We start from the raw sequence: 26849 nt of genomic DNA on the forward strand, positions 1-26849 counted from the left end.
CAGTTCATTAAATCTTTTTTAAACATCAATAACGCACCAAGCTGAAAGCATAGGGTACATTCTCCTGAAATATGGTTGACTAGGCGTAGTTCAGGGTATGTCTACCATATGTCTCCTGACTTACTGTGTGTCCCTGTCTCCATCTTGTGGCCTTCAGATGTCCTGCAGTTAGTTGATTAGTAGGTCAGAACACAGGCCTTCATGACCCTCTGATATTTCCATGTTTGAGGGAAAGGCAGCTCAATGTCATTGTATGACTGCCTTATCATCACAGCCTATAAATAGCCCACACAGATGAGCGTGGTCTGGGCTGCAACAGGAAAAACATTTAACCCTCTAAGAAAGAATACTGGGACCACATAATAATTTAAAACAAAGTCACAATATAAAAAGAATTAAGCTGTAATACAAGAGTAACGTCAGGTAAAAATACTGAATGCTGCCAGGCTAGATGGCAAGTGCGTTACGAAAATGGCACACTGGCTAACCATAATCGTAATATTGCATGAAAATAAGCCTACTCATAATACTATGGCTTTATTTTTGTAACTCGGTGACTTTTTTTTTTTTTTTTTTTACAGAAAAATCAGCTCTCAGGTAACCTAATGTGTAGTCTTTATTGTCCTATCACCTTGACTATTACTCTTTTTTTCAGTCTTTGTTATTCTCATCTTTACTTTGTTCTCATAAAGTCATAACTATTTTCCCTTTTTTTTTGTTTTGCTAAAACCCTATTTATTTCTGAAGTATTTTAGCTTAACTTTGAGTGATAAGATAAGTGTGAAGGGAGCCAGTTTGTACACAAAAAAAACCCAATAATTTTTCATTTTCATTTTATTTCTTAATTTTTGTGTGGTTTTATTTATTTATTTATTTATTTATTTATTTATTTATTTATTACAAAAAAAAAAGATTTATCATTTTAACTGGGGCTAGTCTTTTTTTACTTGCAAAAACAAGCTTGTCATTTATGACTAGGTATCTCATTATTTTGACTTTTTTTTAATTTAGGGCAAGTTTTTCTTTTTCATTAATTTAAATATGTTTATGCATATATTCTATCGTGCAAATTTCCCTGATTAGGCTACTATTTTTCACACCTGGCAGAAGTGGGCCTCCATAGCATAAAGTGGTTGAATCGAGGCTTTTTTTTCGACTGTGGACAACATACATAAATATTGACTGTAGTGTTTTTTTTATATTTATTAAAAAAAATATGAAACACAAATTTTGATGAAAAATATATGATAACATGATGTTGGGTTTTTTTTTTTTTTTTTTTTTTTTTTTTTTTTTAATTCTTTTAATATTAATAAGTGTTTCGGTGTAGCATCCGGGCCAGTAGACAGCGCTAAGCCCCCCTTCCACTGTATGCCTGCCACGTGAAAAAAAAGCGCACGAAGTAGAGAGGGGAGAGGGGAGACGAAGTTGCTGCTTCGGAAAAGCCGACACCGCACCGCAGCAGATTTTTATCGACCGTCGGGAGACTCTTTCCTGGAGAACCGGGGCTCCCCCGCAATTCGAGCCTTGCGGAATGGGGAACCTGCTGCTCACCACCGGGTAAGAAGAGGATGCAGCGCTCTAACATCGCGGGGGTGTTGGTGGGTGTGACGTGTCCTGTGGAACTTGAATCAGCAGGAAAAAAGGCTGTGATGCTGTGCTACATCCCTCAGGGACCCAGTTACATTTTCGGTTTATTGAAAATTGTATTCAAATGGATATAGTTAATATGTTAGTTATAAAATGATCTGGTTAAGACTGCTGTAGACGGATGCTTGACGCCTTTTATCTTACGTTTGAATAGAAAACAAATGAATAGAAATGTACAACATAATGCTGTAACAAAGCAACTCAAAAATTCCTTTAAATCGATATCATTAGTCTTTGTACTTTGCATTCCTTCATAGACCATCGAAGTTCTAAAAGCTACAAAACTTGGAATATAAACAAAACTGGAAGTTAAATGTTACATAAAACCAGTCAAACGGAAAATGTTTGATCGGTTTTTCCACATTTCTTTGATGCCACAAGACCCCCCAAGGCGACTTGACTTCATCAATAGTGAAGGCAGATTATTTTAGGAAGCATAGCACTGTGTTCACATAAATAGTCTTAAATTTTACCATTAAGCCAAAAAAGTATCTTTTAACTTTTTTTGTTCATTTTCTACGTTTTTGGATTGGCATTTGTGTATTCATACAGTAAGATTTTTGGGGAGGATACATGGTTGAAGAGAGGCTTTTTGTTGAATTACTATATAATAACATGGCATCAAAATGTGTTAAGTTTGAATTTTATTGTAAGATGTGTTAAAATTAAAATGCTAAGCTTCTGTTATCTAGAAAAAGCTGCAATACTGTGGATTTCACTGTAAGTCTCAGGAGGATGGGTTTTGAATAAGTATTACTCTTTGCTGTTTAAACTTTTTAATTCTCTTTAACTTTGAGAATAACAGCCTTGTTAATCTGTCTTTGTTTTGTCATTTGTTCCAGGATCTTCAGGACTGATTCTGCAATCCCAGTAACTGACAAGAATGAGGGGACATTTGCAACCAGGAGGATAAGAAGTAGCATAATTTATTATTATGCTACCTCTCCAGAGGCAGGGGTTAAGAATGCCAGAGACACCCAGAAATCCCCCACCCTTTGCCCTGGATCACCCCTTGATGTCGCCTCTTCCTCAGATCCTTCCTCTCCTCCATTACTCTCAGATTCACCTTCACACACACCTGTCTCCTCCCACAGTCAGTCTCATTCTGACTCCACTTCACGTCCCCTTCTTCTGTTCTTCTCCTGGCTCGGTGCGCAGCAGGGCGCTGTAGCCAAATACAGGGACATTTACCTGCAGCGAGGCATGGATGTCCTCCTGGTCCAGAGCAGCGTCATGCATTTCCTGTGGCCTCGATGGGGGCTGGAATATGGGTCAGAAGTATTAAAGGTTCTGGAGGAGCCCCAGTTCTTAGACAGGCCGGTGCTGGTCCACTCTGCCTCTATTGGTGGCTACACTTTCACCCAGATACTCACCCACATCTCCCAAGAACCGGAAAAACATGCAGGCCTGGCCCAGAGGGTGATAGGACACATATATGACAGCCTGGTGGTGGGGACTCTTGAGCACATGGCGATAGGTGAGTGACAGTGATCCAGCTCAGGTTACTTTTGTGTGTGTCAGAGCTTTAAATAATTCATCAGACAGCTGACACACTGCTCCAGTTTGTCCTGAGTCCTGTTTGTGGCAGCTTGAATCAAACCAGACTTAAAACTGCATTTTTAGCTTTTATGTTTCTAATGTTTTTTAAAGGCTAAAAATTTTGTTATAACATGTTGGAATATTTAAATATGTAATTTAACTATCACCCTGTCCCTTTGTCAATTAGGCCTTGGCAAGACTTTGGTACCACGCTTTGAAAGCCTCGTCAAAAACGCCGCCATGTTCTACTTCTGGCTCTTCAAAACCCACACAGCAGACTTCTACAACAGCAGCATCCATGTTTTCCACAATAGCCCGATTACTACACCAGCCCTCTTCTTCTTCAGCGAGAACGACGCCCTTTGCAGCCCAGCTGCCATGGAAAACTGCATGGACCTTTGGAGGAAAAGGGGCATGACTGTGGAGAGCAGAAAGTGGAAGGTGTCCACTCACGCAGCCCACATGCGATGCCACCCTGAAGACTACTTATCGACGCTGCAGAAATACTTGAACTCACTGAAACCTTTGACAATCAAAGCTAAAATGTAAATCAAATGTGGCGTTAAAGCCAAATTGCACTGAATATTTACTATACCTTGCTTTAAGTCTACTGAAAGGATTGGTTATTTAAATACCTAACCTTGCAAACTGATTTGAGTCAGACTTTATGCACTCCTATTTATTTGTTGTAGGTCTGATTTTAAACATGCTTTAAGTTATGACACGTATTTATTAAGATACTGCTTAATTTCTCTCCTGTGAAGCTTGGTTTGCTTACAAACAGTTTTTGCACGTGATACTTGAAGCATCTTGTAGAAAAATAAAAAAGACACCTCACAACAAAAATGACTCACAAAGACCGTTTATTTATGCTCTTATTTGTTGAAAAAAAGGAGAAACACTGTGTAAAGCTAGACACAAGATTTTAAATCAGGCATAAATTAGAATACCAAAATGGCAGTTCCCCCTCAAAGCAGGAAGTATAAACATGGCGGACAGATTGAATTGGTGAGTGACGGGAGCTGAAACAGGTAAACACAAACAGACGACCTCACCTCATTGTACAACTGTGTTTAACGAAGGGATAAGCTCGCGACATGAATGCCAGTTTTGGTATTAACTTTTCAGACGTTTTAACGTGTGACGCACTAAAAAAATGGCGGCATCTGCTGGTTAAACCGTTAGTTTCAGCTCTCCGGAAGGAGAATGTAAAATTCAAAATGTGCTCGGTATAATTTGAAAAGCTACAGCCAAAAAGTCCACTCTCCCAGCCGTAGTTTAAATATATTTATGTGTGTCATACTTAAATGACGTCCTTTTTTTGTAAAATAAATAGATACATGAATAAATAAAATACGTCGTCCGTTTTAACCGCTGGACAGGAATCTCAGTCCTGTCTAGATAACGTGAATTTACAAGAGCTAAGTTTGAGCCAAAGTTGAAGTCTACATTTTTAACATAGCGATTTACTGTCATTTTATTAATGGTTCAATCGGCTGATTGATATATTCGTCAGTAAAAATATTATAAGTATCTTTTACTTTCTGTCTTTACACATCTCAATATTAGATTTTATTTACTAAATATTTTTAGATAACGCTAAGACAAAAAAGCTGGGCACTGGTATGATTTAATAATTTACAATTACTAAAGTCTTGTTAAGATGGCCCCATACCTATAGGCTACCTGTCCCCAATAACAGTACATTCCTCTGCTAGCACAAGGCCGTATGCTATCACCAATGCTTTTTAGTTCAAGTCTATGCTAATCACAAACGATGTCTAACGAGATGTTTCTAATAACTGCATGTTCTGTTTCTTATTGTTCACATATAAAGACAGAAAATCCTGGGCCACACTGCAGAACCAACCCTGGACGATAAAATGTTGGATTTATATTTTTAAAAAAGGTTAACCATATAGTCTTTGTAGCATAAACACCTCCCCAACTATATTCACTTTCAAATAAGTGAAAACAATTTTAGATAGCCTTCAAATGCTTGGTGATTTTTAAAAAAAAAATTTTTAATTTTTTTCCAGTTTAACTATAGCTTCTGTAAACTAACAACCTGTCAGGGCAACATCTAAAACATAAATCACAATATCCAAAAGTTGGGGATTCCCACATTTTTTTTTGCTTCTTGATGAATGAAAAAACAATACCTGTGTTTTGGGTTTTGTGACAATCAATTTAATGTCCTGTTTATATCGTGTTTTATATGACATCAAGTGCCTAGTTATTCTAGTGTCTATAACCCAGAATCCAAATTTAAATAAGTGTTTTCCTCAAAAAGCTTCCTAATCTGCAGCACAGAAAACCCAGCAGCCGTAGTCTCTTAGTGTGTGTGAGTGAGTCAGTCCCATCTGCGAGTCAAACACAGGGTTGATGAGGCATTCAGCATACCGTAACACTCAAGACAAGGCCAGTTTGAATTGTTTTGGTGGTGTTTTTAAAAGAGTCAGGATGCATTAACATCCATGTGCTTTTACAAAATAGCTTAGTGAGGTGATGTGATTCAATTAATGTTTATTCTTTGATTTTCTTTACAAAACCCTCTTTTGTGCTTACTTGTAGATCTGAGGGGGAAAAGAAAACACATAGGAATAGTTTTATATTTTAAAATTATAAAACTATCACTAAATCAAGTTTATCATAAAATAAACAGTTTTATGGAGTAATGAAAGTACATTTCAGTTGGGCCTTGGTTCGGCATACTTCATTTCTTCTGTCAGCTGCAAAAATTTCTAATGTAGTCTGCTTGATTTTAAGCACACACACAATTTCAAAACATTTGACTGAAATTATATCAAATACAAAATTTTGATTAAACTAATAAAAATAAACATCAAAGGTTTCTTTTAACATTGTATTTGTTTTGTAAATGAGCCTTGTGTGTCCGAATTTTCTGAGAAAGTTCCTGTGACAAACTGAGGCCAACAAATACTGCTTTTCAATGCAAACTTTAATATAACAAATTAGCTTCCTTTCCAAACCAATAACATCATTTTTGCCAGCAGAAAAAAGTTTCTGGTCAATAAAACACTCAAAGAATTAAAAATCAAGTCCCATACCATATGATCAAACACCAATATTGCAACATCCGAAACATTTTTTAAATTGTGAACCGTACTTAAAGACACAAAGGTTTCTTAATTAATTCAGTTTTACTTTCAGAGTTCAAATCTTTTAAATAATTATAGCTTAATTGAAATATTTTCAAACTCCTGCAAAAATGCCTTTCACAACAAACTACAGCTTTCACCAGGAAGCCAAGTTAAGTGGCTAGAAATCTTTAGAGAAAGAGCATTCCAGCTTAAAGTACTGAGTTTATATATTTTTGCATGCAGTTTCTTTAGATGGTGAACAATAACATGTGCAAAGAGTAGCTTTAAAGTGGAGTGCACTCAGCTTATGTGCAATAAGCCTCTATATTGTGTGTCTATTATGGCAAGTTTGGCATATGATTGGTATAAATGTGAATCTCTCTTTTTTTTCAGCAGACCTTCAGTTTGTCCTTGTGAAGAATAAAGTTGTCCAGGTAAAGCTGCACCTTCATCAGAGTCGCGTGGGCCTGAGTGTGAGGGAACAAAACCTCTCCCGTTGGTCCTTGGGGTCTGTCCTGGAGGGGACATTCCATAAGGCCAGCGACGTATCGCACCAGTCCCTCCAAACTGGAGACGTCGGCGTGGATCTGGTTGAGCAGCCCTGTGCTCTGCACTTCATTGGCTAGGAGTCCGAGGTCATGACTGATGCTGGTCAGTCCTTGAATGGAGGGGGTGCTGAGTTTTATCTGTGGAGGCCCTGGCAACTGAGGACAATAAAAATGAGTAAGTGCATCTCTGTTTATTTCTGGTAACAACTCACTGATAAAGTATTTCTTTATACAGTGCTGTATAAACACACAAAAATTTACTTACGCACCCTTATAAGCATATAACACTTCTAATAATGAAACAATTGCAATTTCTTAAAAAAGATTTAAAAAGGAAAAAAAACGTCCTTCACTATCCTTAAATCACAATAATAATTTTCTTCAGTCTTACCTCTGTCTGAAGCATCTTGATGTGCATCAGGGTTATTTTAGCAATATGAATCAATTTTTCATTTGCATTTCTGATTGATTCCTCTTTTGTGGAAAGATTTGAGCATCCAGGAGCCACTGCAAGTGAGACAAAGAGAAAAGCCCAAAGGAGGTGCATCCTAAAAGAGAAAAATTAGCAAAAAATTGAAATGACATCAAAAAAGGACATTTTTTTTATTTTATAACTAAGAGTAATATTAATGTTTATCATTAATATTTCTACAAAGTTGCATTTTAAAATGTACCTTCTTTTCTTTAATTTTTTAAAATGCCAGAAAATTTTTGTATTTTTTTGGTAAACAAGGTCCCCATAAGTGTGAAGAATCTTTTAAGTCTTACCTGTAATTATTGTCGATGTGAGGCTCTGATCTTGTTACACAGAGTGACAGAGTGGTATTATGCTTCCTACAGGTTTTCCCCAGTTTAAATAGATGGCTCGACTTGCAGGGGTTCCCCATCCTCCTCCCTCGAACCAGATCTGAGTCTGACCTGTCAGTATCAGCTTATGGAAAAGCTCCAGTTATGTACAACACTCAAAGTTAATTCATCAAACTAGTCAGATTCTGACTCATGCTTTTGCATTTAAATTCAATTATACTTCAGCTTTATTTAAGCCTTTTTTGATTTCATTTGTATGGGTACAATGTATGGGTAGACTTGAGCTTGAAGATGCATCATGCACAAACCTACCAATACCCATGTGCTCCAGAACTCAGTGCAGGAACTTGCAATGAAGAAGTAGAGAAAAGAATTGAAAAAAATATCCACGTCAATTTATTCAAGAAAAAATATATATCACATGGAATTTCCCACGTATGATAGAGATTAAAAGAAATGAGTCACCATCTTGATGCTACCGTCTCACAGTCTCTTGTGGATCCTCTGAACAGGTGTCTTTGAAAATCTCATCACTCATATAATCTCATTACCAGGACATGCATGAATAAAAACCTATATGGAAACTCACGTATTTCCTACACTGTTATTCTACTGTTTTTATTTATTTCTTTAAAGCCAGATTTAAGATTAGAAACAGAATTGTAACACTTATGGGGTTTCAGATCTTGGTGGTTTCCTGTGGTGTTTTTCAAGATACTCTGCTCACCAAGCTATTGCACGTTCAGGCTCTGTGTTGTCCAATTGAGTGGGAGTGAGTGATGCATGCTTCAGGAATGTTCCTTTATGTTTTTTTTGTGTTGTTTTTTTCGTTTCTATCAACGAGAGTTGAGAGTTCCACTGATACGAATTGGTTGCAGTCTACTCACGGGTAATATATCTGTTCATTCTTGCAGCAAATTACTTCTCTCATACTTTAGTCTGGGTTAGCAGCTAGCTCAGTCAAGTCAGAATAGCGGCTAACTTTAAGAAATGCATTCCTTGTATGCGTATTTGTCTTTCATCCTTGTTAAAGGAAATTGTTATTTCTCACAGTATGTTCTCAATTTTGGAAATGGGGCACGGCATTGAGCCTCCTAACTCACAGCTAAAGGGCCCCCCAGTCACCTGAGCTGTGCCTCAGATTGGGCGAACTTGCATTCTTAATATTTCAAGTTTAAAAAAAAATGAAATTAGCTATTCAGAGTGTAGTCATTTTGTTTTGTACCATGCTGTATACACAATGATTTCTGCTGTGAAAAGGTTTTTTTTTTTGGCTTGGTGTTTATGTGGTCTGCAGTACATCCAAAGCCAGCCTTAAGCAAATACTCAAACGAACTGCAGATTTTAGCACTTTCATATTGCCTCATTTTTAGACCAGATGTTGCCACATGAAGTAACCTCTGCCTAATAGACTTACCGACATGTATTTAGCTTGCTACATAATCGATATGCTTTAGGTGACGTATTATTAGCTGCTGTGTATCTTGTTTATCTGTAATTTTGTTAGCATGCTTACTGATCTAAAGCTAATAGTGGAAGATGTAGTTAGCTAGCATACAATTTGTTTTACTCTTAACCATAAAGCTGAAAGTTTAGCTTAAACATTTTTAATTTAGCACTTAGCGCTACCTTTCTAATGCTAGTTTGATTAGCATGTAGCTTGGCACCTAAATGGAAAAATTCAAAGGCTGTGTTGTTTGTTCTTAACTTGAACTGAAACTTAAGCCTTAGACCAGAGGGTCTTTGAATGGTGTGGACTGAAAGCTAAGAAGGCCACTTAGTGTGTGTGCCACATACAAAACCTCTATTTGAAAAACAGGCCATCACCCAGTGTGTAAAGCTGGCTCCTCTTAAAACAACATGCATATGTCTAAATGCTTAAATTATTCTACAAAAAGGGGGTTTAGATAGATCAGTATCTCTTCAATTAGCTTGTTAACTCTTTCAGATGTTTTTATAAATATGTCAAAAACATTGAAAGTATTAAAATGTTGACATTTAATTATTAACCAACAAGAAATCAGTCTCTCTGTTAATCTGGATTAAATAGGCACAGAAGTGAATTCTCATTTTCAGTCACTGAGCGATGAATTGTTCCAGTAAACTTATACCTCCTGCTGATTTCTGATCCATGGTGTTTTTTTTCCACCACCTCCCTCATTATCTCAGCTCAAACTAAAACACACTTCTGTATTTGGGGATCCCAAGGCAATCCCAAAACTTTAAGTAATACCAATAGTTTTGTTTCAAAGGGGAGAAACCCTGTAAGATAGCTTGCTGGCAGACGCCGGTGAACGTCAATTCATGCATTGTTCTGTTATGGCTCTTTGATTGTCGAGGCACAACGGGACACATGGAAATACTTATCATCTGATGTACGCGACGGACTACAAAGAGACAAACATAGCAAGGGGGAGTAAAACTTATTGGAATGGGGGCTTTGGTCATTTCCAGTAAAAGCTGCCCTTGCAGTGAGCAAATTCAGTTCAACCCCTCCCCCCGTTCTCTCGGCACCATGTGACCCCGGGTTGAAAACCCTTTTCAGTGGGCTACTGTTCAGGGGAACGAATGGTGCAGGCGATGACTAGTCTGCACAGGAAATAGTTGGGGTTTAGTTCTCATGACTAAGCAGACTCTTAGACAGTGGCTGTTAAACCTACAAAGGATCGACTATCAGAGACAGATTCAGAAAGAGCAGTTCAGAAAATCAGATCTGTTTACATTTATTAGAAACTTAGTGACTGAAAAACTTGGAAATAACTGACAGATAATGTTTTTGTTGTGGAAAAAAACCCAGTCACTTAAAGGTACTCAAATTTTAATCAGGGACAACACTACTTTTCATCATCAACTTTTAAATTTCATCACAAGTCACATTGTTATCTCTGTTGATGTCAATGTCTCTTTAAAACCTTGATGGTCATTCATTAGATTTTGTGAGCACATATGATTCTCTGAATATTTTTCCCAATGACCTGTTTCTGACCTTTTTACTTCATATTTCTGTTTGCTTTAGACACCCAACTTTCTTAAGTTGTTTTTCTACCCTTGTCAGTATATTTCAAGACTGTTTTCTACCCAAGTTAGCTTACTTCAAGCTTGTTGTCTAGGGTCAGGGTTAGGCTACCAAAGTTAGCCTTCATTAAGATTATTGTCGACCTTCATTAGCTTACTCTTAGCATGTTGTTTACATAAGTTAGCTGACTTGTACCTTGTCCTTTACCTGGGTTAGCCTACCTGAGGCTCACTGTCTCCCTAAATTAGCCTATTTAAAGCTAGTTTTCAACCTGTATTAGCTTAGTCTAAGCTTAGTTTACTGTCTGAGTTAGCATATTTCACAAGTTTGCTACCTGATTTGACTTACTTTACGCTTGTTTTCTGCCTGTGTTAGCTTACTTTTTTAGATAGCATTTTTTAGCTTCCCTTGGCTATAGCTTAAGCTAATCTCTCAACCGTAGTAAACTTGCTTTCAGCTTAATTTTTCTTTTCTTTTTTCTTTATAATTTGTTTGATATTGAGTACTTGCAGAACCAAATAAATAAATAAATAAATAAATCTCCAGCCTCGAACATGTTAATGTTAGCATTTTTGGCTTGTAGTATTCTTAAAAAGAATTATTGCTAAAATGTAACAAGAAGATTACTTTCCTGGCTGAGTAATCTACTTTTTTTCTCAGTGTAAATCAGCTTTCATCTACTTTTCTATTTGCACATTGACTTTTTCTTTTGAACTTACAAAATTGAACATCTTTCAACTCCAGCAGCTGTTTTACTAACAGCTAGCAAGGCATACATGCTAACAGGCTAAAAAAGTGGGGAAACAACTTCTGAAACTAGGATTTCAAGATTGCTATTAAAATGCTTATGTTGGCATTTTGAGCCCTTAGCCCAGTTAGGGGGCTAAGGGTTAAGGGCTAAGGCTAAGCAGTTAGTTTCTGCTTAAATGCACTGAATCACTTCTTGTTCTGCCAAAATTAGCTTCGGCTTAGCCCCAGAATATGTTTTGACTCCTGTGTATCAAACAGAGGAACTAGAGTAAAGAAACTGATATGGATCCATACATTGTGATGTTGATTTTAATGCTAATCATTTTTTGGATATTGTGAATTTTACTTTGTTCATCTTTTTGGTGGGTTGTGGTGAAGTGACTGATGATTTCCCCACTTATGATTGGAGTTTGAGCCATAAATTCACCCTAACATGTTTTCTCTTGAAAGTACTTGACCTCATGCAATGAGCCCTCAGACGTGTGTGATTCCTTATTTGCGTCATCTCCAGTGACCTTCATGAAAACAACAGTATTGTTGCCAGTTCTCCCAGCAGCCTGACTGACTGGAACAAGATTTATTTTCTGCTGATTCCACTCAAGTAAAATCAAATCTGCTTTGTGAGTCTGCTTTTGGCAATTAAATTTAATCGCATCATTGGGCTGAAACAAAATGCTTAACAAGTCTGGGCTGGAACTAAAACAAAGTGCAGGTCATCAGCGGCCAGAAACAGCAAATATGCCCTCAGACGTCATATTAAGTTTCACCAAAGGAGGTAATACTTCTTACTGTAACTGTGTGAGTACGTCATGGGGAGGAGACTACCAGTTAGTTTCATTAATAAACCAAAAACACCATCTGTGTTCAGGAACTTTAAAAGCTTTACCAGAACACCTCTTGTTTCAGTTCAGTAGATTTGGATCCATCACATCTGACTCTGACTCTGGTTGCAGTTCTCAAAACGTCCTCTGGAGAGCTGCACTCGCCCAGAGATATAACACAGCAGCGTGTGTGCTGAGCTTGTCTCATCCCTGTGTGACATTCTTCATTTCTTATTCATGCCCTTCTAAGGTGCAGCGTCCCTGAATTCAAGCATTTCAGATCTTTTCATTTTTAAAAATAAATCTTTAGTGATTATTTTCTTCTGTTTTAGGTACATGTTCTGCATTTTTAACTGGGATTTATTCTCTTTTACCCTTTTATGAAAATTCTTCCTCTTAGTTTCTATTTCGTCTTTTTCTGCCTCATTACAGGGGCGTTTTTATTTGACACTGTCAACTTCCAGGTTTTAAATTCCTTCCTCACTGTCATACTCTCAAACTTGATTGGTGTTCTAGCTGATGTGCTTTTTTAAGGCTAATAAAAACTCTAGTTTAAATCTTAAATTGTCACTGATTTTACTCTGCCCTGTCGCTTATGCCTCACTGTAAAATCTTACAGATTTTGAACATTGGAAAGATATAAAAATTGCCCCCAATTTACTTAATTTGTTACTTTCTTGCCCCATTAATCTTGCTAAAGTCAGAAAGAATTAGTGGAAAAAGTCATACAAGATCTCAAAAGGTTTTTTTCTTTGTCTTTTGCCCGTGGTTACAATTTTAATTTCCTTCCCTTACAGTGAGAAGGGAGCGAATGTGCTTCCACCAACCCCTCGTCCCTCTATGATGACACGGATGAAGCACTGCCCCATTTCCCCCGGCGCTGTGTGACACAAAAACCGTGTGCGCGGCTGTGACTTCACTGGGAATCTCTAAAGCTCCAATTGGAAGGTCAGTCTGAGATTTGTGAGGTCAATTAATGAATGCAGAGACCCGCTGTACCGGAAAATGTTTCACTTGTATTACTCTGGTTTAGTGCGGGATTACTGGCTCTGCTGTTGAGCCATAAAACCGGTTTCAGTGCTGAACATAAAGACGTTTGTGCTTAATGTTAAAGAGGCTTATGTTGTTTAGGCTTCCTGGTAAATTCTTGAACAGTTTTGTCAAGGTTTAAATAAATCTGGTCAATTTTATGGCTCAGGACTTCATATTTCAGTGTTTATTTCACAGTTTATTCACAGTGTATCTTATTAAGTCATTGGAATGAAACACAGACAACAAGACTGAAATATACAATGCATCAACTTTATTTCACATTTCTCTAAAAGTCAAATGCAAAGTGTTCTTTACAGAAATCTTAAACATAATAAGTTAAACATGAGAAAGACATGAGTGATGCCACACATCTGCAGCTAATTCTTGTCGACCCGCTGTAATTTGAAGCACACACACACTCATAGACATTTCCTGAGCAGTGGAGTCATGCGGTTAGCAAAGTGTCCTCATCATCACACACACACACACCACCTCAGGTTATGACGTAGAAACCACACAGTGAAGGCTCTGGGGTTTGGATAAATAATGACGTTTATGTAACACACAGTGCGTCAAAGGCTCAGAGCTACACGCTCATTTTCCTTCATCTCGTCTCTTCACTGTACACATCACTTCCTCCATTCATGACTACTCTTCGCAATCATCTTATTAAACACACTTAAAAGCATGCAGCACATGACACAGAGTGTTTTCACTTGTAAAGCACGTCTTTAACCATAAAAACATTTAATTAATGGTGTTATAAGTATATGCATGCAGAACGCTTTCTAGATATTTTGAAACATACTTTGCAAAAACTTTAAACATCAAGAATATGATTGCAGGCAAATCCAAAGAAGGAGACGGCTTATAAGATGCTGATTTTCATTTTTGTAGAGCTGCGTCAGATAAAGCACACAACATGAAAACAATCTACATTTTCCAGAAAAGAAAACCAAATTTTTCACCCCAGAATGTATCAAGATTGATCTGATGGATTCCATGATAGTGATATAATTTGCAGGTTTTCTCAATTTTTCAGTCTTTTATTTATGCATTTTGGGTTGTATTGGGTTTACATTGTGACAGAAAAAAAATCCTATCTTTTCTGAAGCCTCTGATCCTGGTATCAGGTATCGGCAAAGGATTCACCTGCTGGGCACATCTATTCAACACAAGTTAGAAAAACTGGTAGCAGATTGGATTAATATCAGTGTATCAGTATCAAGACTTAAAGAGTGGGATTGGTGCATCCCTGTAAACCTCCACCATCTGGACTAAAGTATAAACTTTCCACATATATTTTGATTTCACAGCGACCTCCTAAAAGTGTCTTTCCACTTCTCAGTCTGACGTCAGAGTGACTCAAGCTGCCGTCTTTTTTCTCGCTGTTTTAAGACTCTTTGCGATCGGATTTGTCTCAGGTTTCCTGATGCTCCGATTAAGAATCTCTCCAGCCACATCCTGTATTATGTCTCAAAAAATCTCCCCCTTTGTAAAAAATCTTCAGCTCACAGCTGATCCAAAGCTGCTCCTAACTTCAAACAAACATCAGATAAGTGATAGATTTAAAACACCTCAGAGTCTTCACACAAGTTTTGTGTAACAGGAGTCTGGAGATACTCACTGCCTCAGGAGGGAGAGCTGAAGGTGACTTCTGGTCCTGATGCCTGGATCCAGTGCAGATACTTTTTGGGGTAAGGGCTTCCTGGCTACTGCTTTTGGAACAGCAAGCCCAGACCGCAAAAAGACCCACAAAGGACAAAAATGTGTCTCCATCATCTTGTGGGGAACTTCTCAGAATCTATAAAAGGAAAAAGAAAGCATCAGTGCATTCCTGAAGGAAGTGGGGCTCAGAATGGGTGGAAAATATGCAACACACCATGGAAACTCATCTAAAAATGTCTCTATAGACGAATAACTGTCTGGAAAATCAACTTTTCATTTGATGTTGGGATGGAAAAAACTGAAATATGGTAAAACAAATTTTATTAAGCCAAAAGGGAAAACCTGGCACTGGGTTTCTCCAAAGTATCACAGAAAAGTACAAGTTACAAATCAAGGGCTAACGCTTGTTGCTTGGTTACACATCTGTTGCAGAAATTCAAACGAATCCCGTTTTTGTGTCACTGTGAGTTTTCTTTGTCCAGAACAAAGCTTCAACTACTACTCAAGTGGAATACAATCCTTGAATTATCGTCACCCACACCAAATCACATTCAGACTTCTATATTTTGGAGTCATAAATATCCAAACAGGATCCTAGAAAAACTTTCTGGAATGGGTTTGAGGAACTAAAAAGTGGTCACACAGAGGATAAAGTGAGGCTCGACAGTTTTCAAGACTGAATTTCCAAACTATGATCATCTGTGTTGTCAAGCTGCTGAGTGTCTCTACTCTAGAAAAGAAGGATTTATAATCTTATAGAGCCACATGCCTGACTGCCACTTGGGATTTAGCAAAGTTAGCCAGTTGAGAAGCTGAATTAAGCAAGTCTTCTCAGAGGGGTTCAAATATACGTTTAAAACAGGACTGAAAGATTTCACCCCTCAAGATGAAATTTGATCGCACACTGTGCTGGATAAGACACACCTGCAGGTTTCAAGTTGCTTAATTTTGACATTTCAGTTGGCATCCCTGTCCTTCTGCTTGAATATTATCTTTTGGTTTATATTTGGGTTCAATCTAAAGAAATCAAACACGACTGGTGGTAAGAAAAACACTTGTCACAGTCAGAGCCACATCTAATGAGTTGCAGGACAAAAGTAAAAGATGTTATTTTCAGTTTGGTCCTGAAGAAAAAGGACAAAAGCAGCAAGTGCAAGATTTACTGATAATTCTTGAACTTCATTCCTTGAAGATGCAATCTTGTCCATCTTCTTCAGAATGTTTCCATGTCACCAGAAATGCTCAAGACTTCTTCCACAAGTGAGTGATCAGATAATTCTTGTACATCACAACATCCTTCTTTTTTTGTTATTTACTTGGTTGTCAGGCATCAGTTCTGAAAGACAACCAACAGGTTTAGAAGTCCACTTTGTCCTTTCACATGATCTCATGTAACTTCATTGACCCCTAACAGGGCCCTTTTCTTTTTCTCGACCTGGATCTTTTTGATATATTTGTACACAAAGGAGTAAAGCTTTTCTTTTTGTTTTGAAGTAAGTCCTATAATTCAACGCACTTTACCTTCAATCATCAACAAATCAGGATCTTCAGCTTCCATTAACTCAAACTGTCCATGATCTCACTGAAGATTACATGATAGTACAAACTCAAGTTTTTTAAAGGCAAAATATGGACTTCAACATCCTTTTATAGAACAGAAATATAAACTGAGTTCTTTAAGAGGAGAATTTTGTGTATCTGTGTTCTCAAAGACTGCATTTCATGTACCTGACTGAAGTTATGATTGTGATAGAGTGAAAAATACATGCTTTTATCTACTGCCTGATAATTGTATGACTTCAGCTCAAGTTACTTTTAGAACTTGGAATTATGATACAGAAATGAAGATTAACTACTCTGCACGTCACAGGACTCATTAATAAAATTAATCTGAAGTGTTTCTTTGTAAATCTCAAAGAATCTCAAACTGTCATTTTATTCTCTAACTAAGGTAAAGACATCCATATCGCTCCAATGTTTGCCTGAACAAGAAAACACTTCTACACTGTGCAACTGTCAACAGAATGAGCAACTATTAGACATCAATGACAGACATAGGGATATCTGCCTATTCTTTGAGTTACCCAACACAAGACTACATAATTCCATTGTAGGTTTTCTAACACTTAAACACTTCCCAACAAAACTTATTTTTTCTGTCTGTGATGTCAAAACCATCAATTCTTGGTCTATTTAACCCCCCAGGATAGTGCTTGTTTGTCCATTTCAAGAACCAGGAGCTCTTAGTTCAACAGTACACACAGAGAGACTTCCCGACGTCTCTGTGACTGACTTTAGAAGTATGAGCCCGTGAAAGAAATATCTCATGTCATTAGCTTACAATTCACAAGTCTCATATTTGCTGAAAAGAAGGGTTTTGAAAAGGAAACTCATTTTCTGTGATCCTTTACTGTCTTGAATGTTAGGACATCTTGGTTCGTTCCCTTCAGTGGTTCACATCCGACATCACTGACAGCTCCTGTTTCATCCGAACCTGTGAGCCATTACTGTGTGTGCCTTTACTGAGAACTCCAATGAAGCTGCAAAGTGTGGACTGGATCACTCATGTGTGTTCACACCAGTGACTTGAGAAACCATAACAGTGTCAGGCAAATTTGTCGCTCAGGTTAAGATTTTGGAGCTACAACTGTTTGTCATGTGCTGCTTATTGTTGTCAGATTAATGCGATGGAAGTCGGGATGTTATCACTGCAGTGTGTGTGTGTGTGTGTTCCGCCTGCTTTTGCTCTCCATACTGACTGATTTTTCTGCACACACTAAATCCTGTTGACACATGATCAGTTCATTATTTTCAAACTAAGAATGCTCCACAAACCAGATCACTTTAAATGCTGAAATGCCAAACATCTAAGAGCAGATTCTGCACGGTTTTGTAGAATCTGTAATGAGATAAATATCAGTGCAAAGGCTCTGTATAGATATTTAAATACCCTAAACACAATACCTTAATGCACAACCTCATCCAGCACTGGATGATAGCCTGAAAACACAGAACATACTTCACATGCGTCTTAATTTATGTCTGAATGTCTTGAAAGGTTGAAAAACACAAGATATACACCATCTAAATGTCATTTTATTACACAAACGTGCTGTCCTGTAAAACTAGGAAGTACAAAGGACAGTATAAAGCCACTGTCTTCCATCTTGGTTTAGCTTTTTTTCAAACCAGTGAAAAAAAATACAGCTGTCTCCTCCATACTGTGTGAACACCATCTCATCAAACAATCACCTTAAGCTGTGCTCATACAAAACTCTACTTGTTCTAGTGCATTATCAGCTAAAGTACATTTTAACCATGTAAGTGTAAAAATTCTCCAGAAACACTGTCAAGGAAAACTCACCTTTGCGTCTTAATGTTGTAAAATGAAGACATTGTACATTTGTGATGATTGTAACTTTAGTAAAGTGTGTATTTCATTCCTTTTATGTGCTCTTCATGAGGTGTAACTACAATATTTATTATCCAAGTATTTAAAACTGCCTCTTCAGAATAAATGTTGCAGAAACCAAGAAAAATGTGTAGTGTAAGCTCTATAACATGATGATGGGGAAGAAGTTATTCATGGGACTATTCGTTAGATCGCAACATTCAAGAGGAATTACCAGCTTGTGTTTCGATCACTTGACAGTTTTCAGATACTAAGCCAGGTGTAAGGAAATTTAAGACATAGCTTTTTGTCACGCATGATGTAAGATTTCTTTATCTGTCTTGTTTAAAGTTAAGATAATCAACTGTTTTATGCACGTTTTGCTGTGGAGTGTAAAAAAAACACGCTATTATAGAAATCATCACTGCAGTAAATTGAGAGCTGTGTTTAATAAACCATCTTTAAAACAGTTAACTCTAAAACACTTGCATTCAAATCCACTATCAAGCGGACCTATTTCATGAGATCAAGAAAAAACGTGAGATTAAAACCATGCAACAATCAACCTGCAAGTGTAAATCCATTCAACATGCAGGCCTACATCATGAAATTTCATGCTCCAGTAAAGATCAAGTTCATAAAAGAGGAGCTTTAAAAGAGGGGCTTTTTGAGAAGGCGTGCTCTACACACGGCTACATCTGGCTGATGAGGGGCCTTTATGCCTGTATATGGCTGTTGCGTGAAGCCCAGGGCGAATAGGGACCAGCAGACTGGACCATCCGCACACGTAGGCATCTGCCACACTTACCTCACCACATGCGTCACATGTGGGGGAAAAAAGTGTCACATCCCCCGACTGCTCTTTCTCTAAATGTGGCCCATATTTGGCTTACTTCGTTGCCACTTACGATGTAGTGTGTGTTTTGAAAGCAATAATGGACTCACTGGGTGCTCCAAATATCTAATTTTCTGCAGGCCCCTGACCAGAAAATGCTCAACAACCTTCCAGAAGTTTCTGGGGTTGATCCACTTAAGCAGGAAAGGATGATGACTCTGGTATTAAGGCAGTAGCACCTGCTTGTGGGCCTTCAAAACGATCACTGTGAAAAGGGGAGCGCTCTCCGTGGTCCTGAAATACACTGGGAGCTGTCCGTGGTGCTGGAAGCAGCCCTTAGCTCTGCGTGGTGTGCGTCGTGAACGCCCAAAGTGTTGAAAAGGGGAAAGTGCAACTGAATTTTAAAAATGAAAGGTTTGATAATGATAGTAATAATCAAAACACAATCATGACCTCTGTAGGATTGATCCTGGATGAATCTGCACTTGTTGCAGCTGTCAAAGCCTGCCAAGTGGGCAATATGTGCTCGTGTGTGCGCGTGCTCCCGGTTAAATCTTCGCCATTTCTACGCTAAAAGAAGTAACGTTACTTCTCCTGGTTTCCACGCGCACGACTGCCCCCCCCATCACACACACAAACACACCTCACACTCACACGGCTATGAAAAGTAGCCTCTTGGAGAAAGCGATCAAGCAGCTCTGATTCTGGAGACAGCGCTTAATGAAAGTCACGTTATGTGTTTGAATAATGTCCGAAAATTTCAGATAATGGGTGATTGTCATTGCAATTAAACGGCATTACCTGCCTCCATCCTCTTATTTCACTTAATATGTTTCTGAACAGAACAGATTGTGCTGGGAATTTTCACAATAAAATGTTTTCTCAGCGCACACTCTGTTTCAGCGGTTAATAGATATCGATGGATGCAGAATTTGTATTGCCTCGGCGGTACGGGGCTGTAGACAGAGCACGTCCACCGCTGCGGTTAATGATAAAGAATTGCTATCAACTCAGTGGAAGTGAACACGGAGGCACTTTTAGTTTTTTATTCGTGTTTTCTCTCGTCCAGCATCAACACGTCTCCCAAGAGGAAAACAAAAAAAGAAAAGAAAAACACCGGCCACTCACGCTTCACCGTCAAGTCAAAACTCAGGGATAAATTTGTCAATGGCTCTTTATATGGCAACAGAGTCTATGTAAGCACGAAAACAGAGCGGAACGGCAGGTTGTTGTTGCACTCACTTCAACAATAAGCAAAGAGAAAATAATAAAAATAGAGTGGGCTCACCCAGTCATCACGGATCCGTGGACGCGTGCATCATTTTTCTCTTTCACCCCCTTTTTCCCTCCAATAATCCCTGGGAATTTGAACGGCACCCATTGATATGCAGCAGTAGGGTCCCCCCCACCCCTCCACCACCACTACCACCACCTCACCCCCCCTCAACCACCACCACCCTCTCACCCTCCCTCCATCCCTCTCTCTCTCTCTTCATCCCAGACGTCAGTCGCATTGCCTCCCATTCACTCTGCGTCTATATTTATTTCATTTCCCGTGCATTTTCTTAATCTTAATCCATTTTTTTTGTTCTCCTCCCCTCCTCTCCGGAAAATGCTGCAAAACCTCTAATGGAAGCCACTCAATTCCTCCAGTCTGCTTCTTGCTGGTGACCTGCATTGACGTCATTGCGTCATTAGGTTTCCCCTGGAAACACGGGAGAGCCAAAAATAGAAACACATTAATTCAAACCCCAGGCTGGGGGGGAGGAGGGGGGTCTGGGGTAGGGGGGTAGTTGGGGGCTGTTTTTGGCGACAATTTCTTTTATCAATACATAATCTTCTGACCAACCCCTCCTCAACGCCTCAATCTGGACACAATGACACACACACCCTTTCTTTTTAGTTTCCCTTCTCCATCTCAGCATATACACACAGCCGCGTCCAACCATGAGGAAATTTCCCTTTGTCATAGTGTGATCTGTATTTCCTGACAGCTAGTGCTTCCTCTTTGTTAACATTAATCGTCAATTTTAGCATTATTATCCTGATTATAATAAATTTTGCTCTTTAACCAGTACATCATCATACATTATATGCTTTTTCTACAATACTTAATGGAATAGTCTAATTTCCCCCTAAATCATTAAAAGTAATCAAAAATAGTAATTTAAACATGTATTGTTTCACTTTTTTTTTCTTTTTCATTTTGAAACTTAGTTACCAGTGAATCCTTTCCCAGTCCTATATCAAGGAGATTTATAATTTCCTTTGAGAGTTGGCTTGTATAAAATAGAAGCTTCTGAAGTTGCATATAATGTTGGTGTTGGCTGCATATGGCTGCTTTTAGGGCTGTAGGACTTTTAGGACTGCAGTTTCTGCAAATGGGGCATGCACTAACTGCTAAGCCTGTTGTCAGCTGACATAGCGCTTCATTATTGCTCACCAAGTGACCTCTTTCAAAGATATCAGTGTCTCAAATCGCATACTTCCATACTGTGTACTCAAAATTTTCAAATTGAGTGTACTAAGCATACTACATACTCACTGGCTAAGTGCACGAATTTTGAGGGTGTAGTGCTGTCTCAAATCGCATACTGCCGAGCGCCGTACTTACCGGAAATGACGACATGATGTCGACCTCTTCTTCTTCTAGGTCTAATTGTGACCGGCTTCCAGCACATTTCCGCCAAATACCGCCACTATTTGCCCGCAAATTTTCAAAGCCTTTTCAGTAGTATATTAAACACAGCTAATAACACAATCAAAATATCAAGATCTTACCATCTTTCATTGTAATTACAATGAATTTCAATCGCGCTTTGCTACGCCGTAATCGGCGCCAACAACATCTCCTCCTCGTCCTACGGGCTGAAGATGTCCCGGTATGTATTGTTTATTTGTATTTTTACCGTGCTGAGCAAACGGCCACAGCTCTCTTCCGCCATTGCTGCCAGAGGAGGAAATGAGTGCGTTGAGTGTCCACAGCTGCATACTCAAAATCTGGGCCGATTTGAGTACATCATCCGGGTACTTTTGCATACTTATTTTTCGCATACTATGCATACTGTTTTTCATTTTGATGCAGTATACTCAAAATTTTGAGTATTTGAGTATGGAACTATGCGATTTGGGACACACTATATGATTACAGTTAAGAAAAAGAATCCACGAATTAAGCTTTTATTTATTTATTTATTTTTTTTTTACAGCAAAGAAGCGCTTGAACCTTGATTTTCTGACTACTTTGGGCTCCTTTTATTTGCAAAAAGTATATAACAGACTTTTTCTAAGGCTGCTGTATTTGTTGCACACTACATCAAAGACAAATGTATTGTTATTTGCATTGTATTGTCAACTCTACACCTGTTAAATACCAAACTTTTAAGAGAGTTGTGTGGCACTAATCACAAACACTTATCACTCTTTATCGTGATGAACTGCATTTTAATCACAAGTGGTAATATCATTATTTATTTAGATTTTTTTGTGTCCATTTAAACACATAAAACAAGTCTTTACTAATGTCTTCTTTTAATGAGCACGATGAAATCATCTTAGTCTGCAGTCGATTGTTGTTCATGCTTTGATTTTGTTCCATACACAGGTCTGCAGTGATTCACACAAACCAAAATCATGCTCCAGACTTTTGTGATGCAGCTGCGCCTGTATGCTTAGATTGTAACTGGGCTCAGAGTACGAGATAGTGATGTTTCATTTCTGTTTGATGCAAAGTCTGTATAACTTTTGACTTTGTTTTTCAAACTTTGATTACAGAACAGAAAGGTTCCATATGAGAAAACTTAACACCGCTTTCAGGTTGGAAACTAATTACATTTACCTCATGACTGTAATTGTGTAGCATTTGTGTTCTTGTAGCTTTTAAATTATTAAATTTAAATTCATTTATTTATTCTTTTAGAAAGAGTTGTAACAGTGTACTTACTGTTAGAAGCCAGCTGATTGAATTTTATACCCTGCAAAAACCCCAACCCTATCTCGATGAATTTATCACATTTCTTGTTAATATGTATTGTTTTCATTAACAGAGGCTACCTTGAACTGAAAGGATCAAATATGAATCTTGTTTTAATAGAATTTAAGCCAAGCATTTCTTGCTAAGTCCCTTGAATGAAGTGTCACATCTTGTTTTTAGAATCTTTCCATGAACACTTAATTTGGCAGCCATTTTTACTCATTATAGTCAATCAAGTCTTTATTTTTTGCTTTTAAAAACATCCATTGATACACTGCCAGGTTGCGCAGGATCAACAGAGTGCAACACTGACGAAAAAGCTAAAACCACCTCAAACTTTAATGCCGTCATGATGCTAAAGTAATTAGTGTTGGAAAAATATGCTTTTTTTATATAAATTTGGAGGCCTATCTTACCCATCCCACCTCAATGGGTTAAAAGTCAGTACTTCATTCTTACATACACAGAATGTTATGAAAGCAGCTGTTCTTCAGTAGGATACAGTAAGTAGGGCTGTTTTCACCCTGTTAAGTTTTAGACATGAAATCCTACATTGTTCAACAGCAGATTTATACACAAACAGTATTCACTAATATTATTTCATGCAAATGTTTTAATTCCAAGTTTCTTAAAAACTACAAAACTTTTTCTACAATATTAGGCTTACTTTGCAACTTTTTCTAGCCCCCTGACTTTACCATGGCAGTTTTATTCTATTCATTCATTGTTCTTGCACTCTCTGCAGTCATGGAGTCATTCATAAACTTCTCTACTTCATCCATTCACATATCCAGGGCAGTCACTTCTCCAGTCACGTGGAGCCTTCCTTCCGTTTCATCTATCAGCTCTAATGTTCCAAATCAAGTGACATATTTGCCGCGTGCGCGCTCCCTTTATCTTTCAAGTTCGCTCACCACCGTGCCCGTGCACCGCCGCTCTCGAACGAAGCACGTGCACACGCTGCCGCTCCATGACACGATACTGGAGGCACGCGAGCTGGCACATGATTGGTAATGCCGCATTCACGCTTAAAAATAGCAAAGATAGAAATGATGGAGAAACTTTGGCAGCATCCACATCGCGAGATGACAGTAGAGCAAAATGGCAACTTGCCAGCAGTTACCAAGGCGATTTCTCTAAACAAAAGGTACCACTACGTCAAATATTGTATTAGAATCATCATTATAATCACAAGAAATTGGGTTACTCATATAACTGTAAAAAAAAAAAAGTACCATTCTCTTTCAGCTACACAAATAGGAGGGACAATGTGGGGGAAATGATTTGATAGTCTGTTGGGCAGCCAGAAAAGTAATGCAAGGATTTTAAATAAGCCAAGTATTGTTGCTGTTAACCTAAGACAGGCTACTGTGAACAATTCAGTACCAAATCCCTAAGACCTCATCAAGTCATAATGGATAGAAATGTGCAGGATTCTAAGACTGCTTTCTTGCATCATAAAATCATCATACCTTGTTGACACCTTCACAAAGTTTCAGAAGTGGCTGTCTTTGAGGTTAAGCAGGCTGGATCCAGAAAGCTGTTATGCACTTTTGTCCATATTACTTTCTGAATCACAAGGAGCAATAACATGATGGGCCTGGCTGGTCTTCCTTTGAATTTTATTCCTCTTCCTTCCCAATAGTTCAAGGATATATGGTTGACTACAATATCGCTAATAAAAAGCCATCTTTACCAGTTTTCATTGTTAAAATTAAATTGTTTTGGTGAGAATATGCAGCTAGCATGGGATTAGCCTAGATAGCGCAAATAAACAACAGAGCTAAAGCTGGAAAACTAATATCTTTATTATATATTAAACTATGAATCAATTGTTTCTTCATGAACAACAGCAGCATATTGTTTTCAGTGACATTAAACAACATAATTCACCTGTACATTTTTTTATTTTTTATTTTTTATCTCTTTCAAATATGCTGGCTTTTTGTAGAAACTAATTATGGCAACAAACAATGTATCTTATTAAAAATCTTTATGATGGACCTTTATTAGTGGCTAACTGGTACCAAAATGACCCAGTACTCAAAAGTTCTGATGTATTTTTTGGAAACATTCAACTTAAACCCTTTAAATCACAAGGTCCCTTAATTCAGGGACGTTAAAGTCGCTCTGCAACAAAAGGCATAAAATGAAGCACTCATCATGTTCTAGTATATTGCACATCAGATGAAACAGGAGAAACTCCGCTACAAATGCCATCTAGTCAAGCTTCAACTAAACTTTCTGTTTGTTTGGGTAACACTCAGTTATAACTCTGAGCCAGTGACATAATTACTAATACTGACAACTCTGAACATATTTCACAAATGTTCCCTTATTATGACATTAGAATGATTCTTTTTCTATTTGGGTATATCATTTTTAGCAGAGATCCCGAAAGGGGCCAGGGCAAGAAGAGTTACGTTTTTAATAGCTTTTTTTTTAAAGGATTTCTTTGGTGTTTTGTGACTGTACCAAGAGAAATTGCACTTGAAGACCTAAGACTGATTGTTAAAGCAAATTTTCACAAATGTATAAACTTTTCCACCACTGTATATGTCAGTATGATAGTTAAAAAAATAAATGTATGATATGATAGAATGAGTAGACAGTTGCTAATACATTAATTTTTGTTGGGGCAAAGATAAGCAGCAGTGCCCTAGTCCAAAAACAGAATGGACACACCCCTGGTTGAGTAAAATCATAAGCCTGAATAAAAAGTTCGTCATTCCTTTTTAAAAGTCGTACTGAATGCATTTTTAATCAAGTACAATAGTACAATATAACAGGTTTCAAATTCGCGCCAAAGGTGATGACTGTTTTGGATTGTCAGCGTCACGGTGTTGGCTCAGTAGTGCGTTAGTGTAAATGCGTCACACCTGTGTCGATAAATGAACAGTTTTCTTTAATTTTACTGTCTCCGGAAAAGTTTTCGTTCAGTTTGTCCCATTAACCTCGACAGAATTGAAACTTTACGACCAGAAGAAAGTAGGTTTAATCTTCTGAGGCCGAGTGGAGAAATAACTTTTGAATCCGGTTTACTTCAAAGGGCCGCACCACTGTGGCATTCATCTGGAGTTAGCATACCGACAACAGGTAAAGAAAGACATAAATGTTAGTTTATTGCAGAGGAAAGGAAACGGTCAGCCATAAAAAGGCGTCGTCGTGAAAGGTGTGCGTTTTTTCGCACCTTTTCCGCATTTACAAACCATATTCATGAAATTGTATGCTATATAACCACAAGTATCCCTCGTCTTGTAGCTCTCGCTTACCACCAGCTTTTCAAGCATGACGCAGATGTTTTAGCTTGCTAACCCATTGAACTCTTAGCTAACTTTCGAATTAAACAACATAAGGATAATTTACATACAACCTAAAATTCCCTTGGTTTTGTTATCAATTTTAGAGTTGTATTTTTGTCAATGGTTTTTTTTCATTGATGCTTTTAAAGTTTAGACTTATTTGAAAAAATCTGTTCAAATTTTTGGTCTCAACATGCTGGTGAGGCCCCAAATCAGACACTTTTTTTGAGTAATGTCTTTTTGTTGTTATTCTTTTAAAGGTGATAATGTGTCATGATAGACTGGAACTAGATGGTTGATGTGGACGGATTCTGCAAGATGCTGGAGACCACAAATACTCTGACTGAACACCCACCAGAGTCGCTCTTCAAAAGCTGAGGAAATAAAGGACCTACAATACCAACCTCTGGACT

General features: G+C 38.0%; 2 protein-coding genes and 1 long non-coding RNA gene across 3 annotated transcripts; 2 read left to right on the forward strand and 1 right to left on the reverse strand.

Moving 5' to 3' along the window:
* Nucleotides 1–1369: 1369 nt before the first annotated feature.
* On the forward strand, nucleotides 1370–4021 carry LOC141810690 (transmembrane protein 53-like). Its single transcript, XM_074698451.1, has 3 exons — nucleotides 1370–1560; nucleotides 2493–3127; nucleotides 3377–4021. Exons 1-3 carry the CDS (start codon nucleotides 1535–1537, stop codon nucleotides 3736–3738), a joined length of 1023 nt encoding a protein of 340 aa, XP_074554552.1. The 5' UTR covers nucleotides 1370–1534; the 3' UTR covers nucleotides 3739–4021.
* Nucleotides 4022–4178: 157 nt separating this feature from the next.
* LOC141810322 (uncharacterized) lies at nucleotides 4179–26849 on the forward strand. Its single transcript, XR_012600079.1, has 4 exons — nucleotides 4179–4220; nucleotides 6687–7016; nucleotides 13033–13183; nucleotides 26697–26849. It is a non-coding gene; the product is annotated as an uncharacterized LOC141810322 (long non-coding RNA).
* LOC141810321 (leptin-B-like) lies at nucleotides 6271–8719 on the reverse strand. Its single transcript, XM_074697731.1, has 3 exons — nucleotides 7610–8719; nucleotides 7233–7389; nucleotides 6271–6997 (listed from the first exon to the last, which is right to left on the reverse strand). The coding sequence occupies exons 1-3, from the start codon at nucleotides 7726–7728 to the stop codon at nucleotides 6683–6685; spliced, it is 591 nt and encodes a 196-aa protein (XP_074553832.1). The 5' UTR covers nucleotides 7729–8719; the 3' UTR covers nucleotides 6271–6682.

Source organism: Halichoeres trimaculatus, unplaced genomic scaffold, assembly GCF_033239565.1.
Source record: "Halichoeres trimaculatus isolate MK-OKI-2021-1 unplaced genomic scaffold, fHalTri1.1 fHalTri1_scaffold_21, whole genome shotgun sequence".
In the NCBI taxonomy this organism is placed as follows: Eukaryota; Metazoa; Chordata; class Actinopteri; order Labriformes; family Labridae; genus Halichoeres; species Halichoeres trimaculatus.

Bases quoted from the DNA above. Each gene is read 5' to 3' on its own strand.
- LOC141810690 (XM_074698451.1), top strand. From the start codon at position 1,535: ATGGGGAACCTGCTGCTCACCACCGG. The intron at 1,561-2,492 runs GTAAGAAGAGGA...CATTTGTTCCAG, and splicing joins AACCTGCTGCTCACCACCGG to GATCTTCAGGACTGATTCTG. The intron at 3,128-3,376 runs GTGAGTGACAGT...TTTGTCAATTAG, and splicing joins TCTTGAGCACATGGCGATAG to GCCTTGGCAAGACTTTGGTA.
- LOC141810321 (XM_074697731.1), bottom strand. From the start codon at position 7,728: ATGGGGAACCCCTGCAAGTCGAGCCATCTATTTAAACTGGGGAAAACC. The intron at 7,390-7,609 runs GTAAGACTTAAA...TTTCTCTTTTAG, and splicing joins CACATCGACAATAATTACAG to GATGCACCTCCTTTGGGCTT. The intron at 6,998-7,232 runs GTAAGACTGAAG...TATTGTCCTCAG, and splicing joins TCAAGATGCTTCAGACAGAG to TTGCCAGGGCCTCCACAGAT.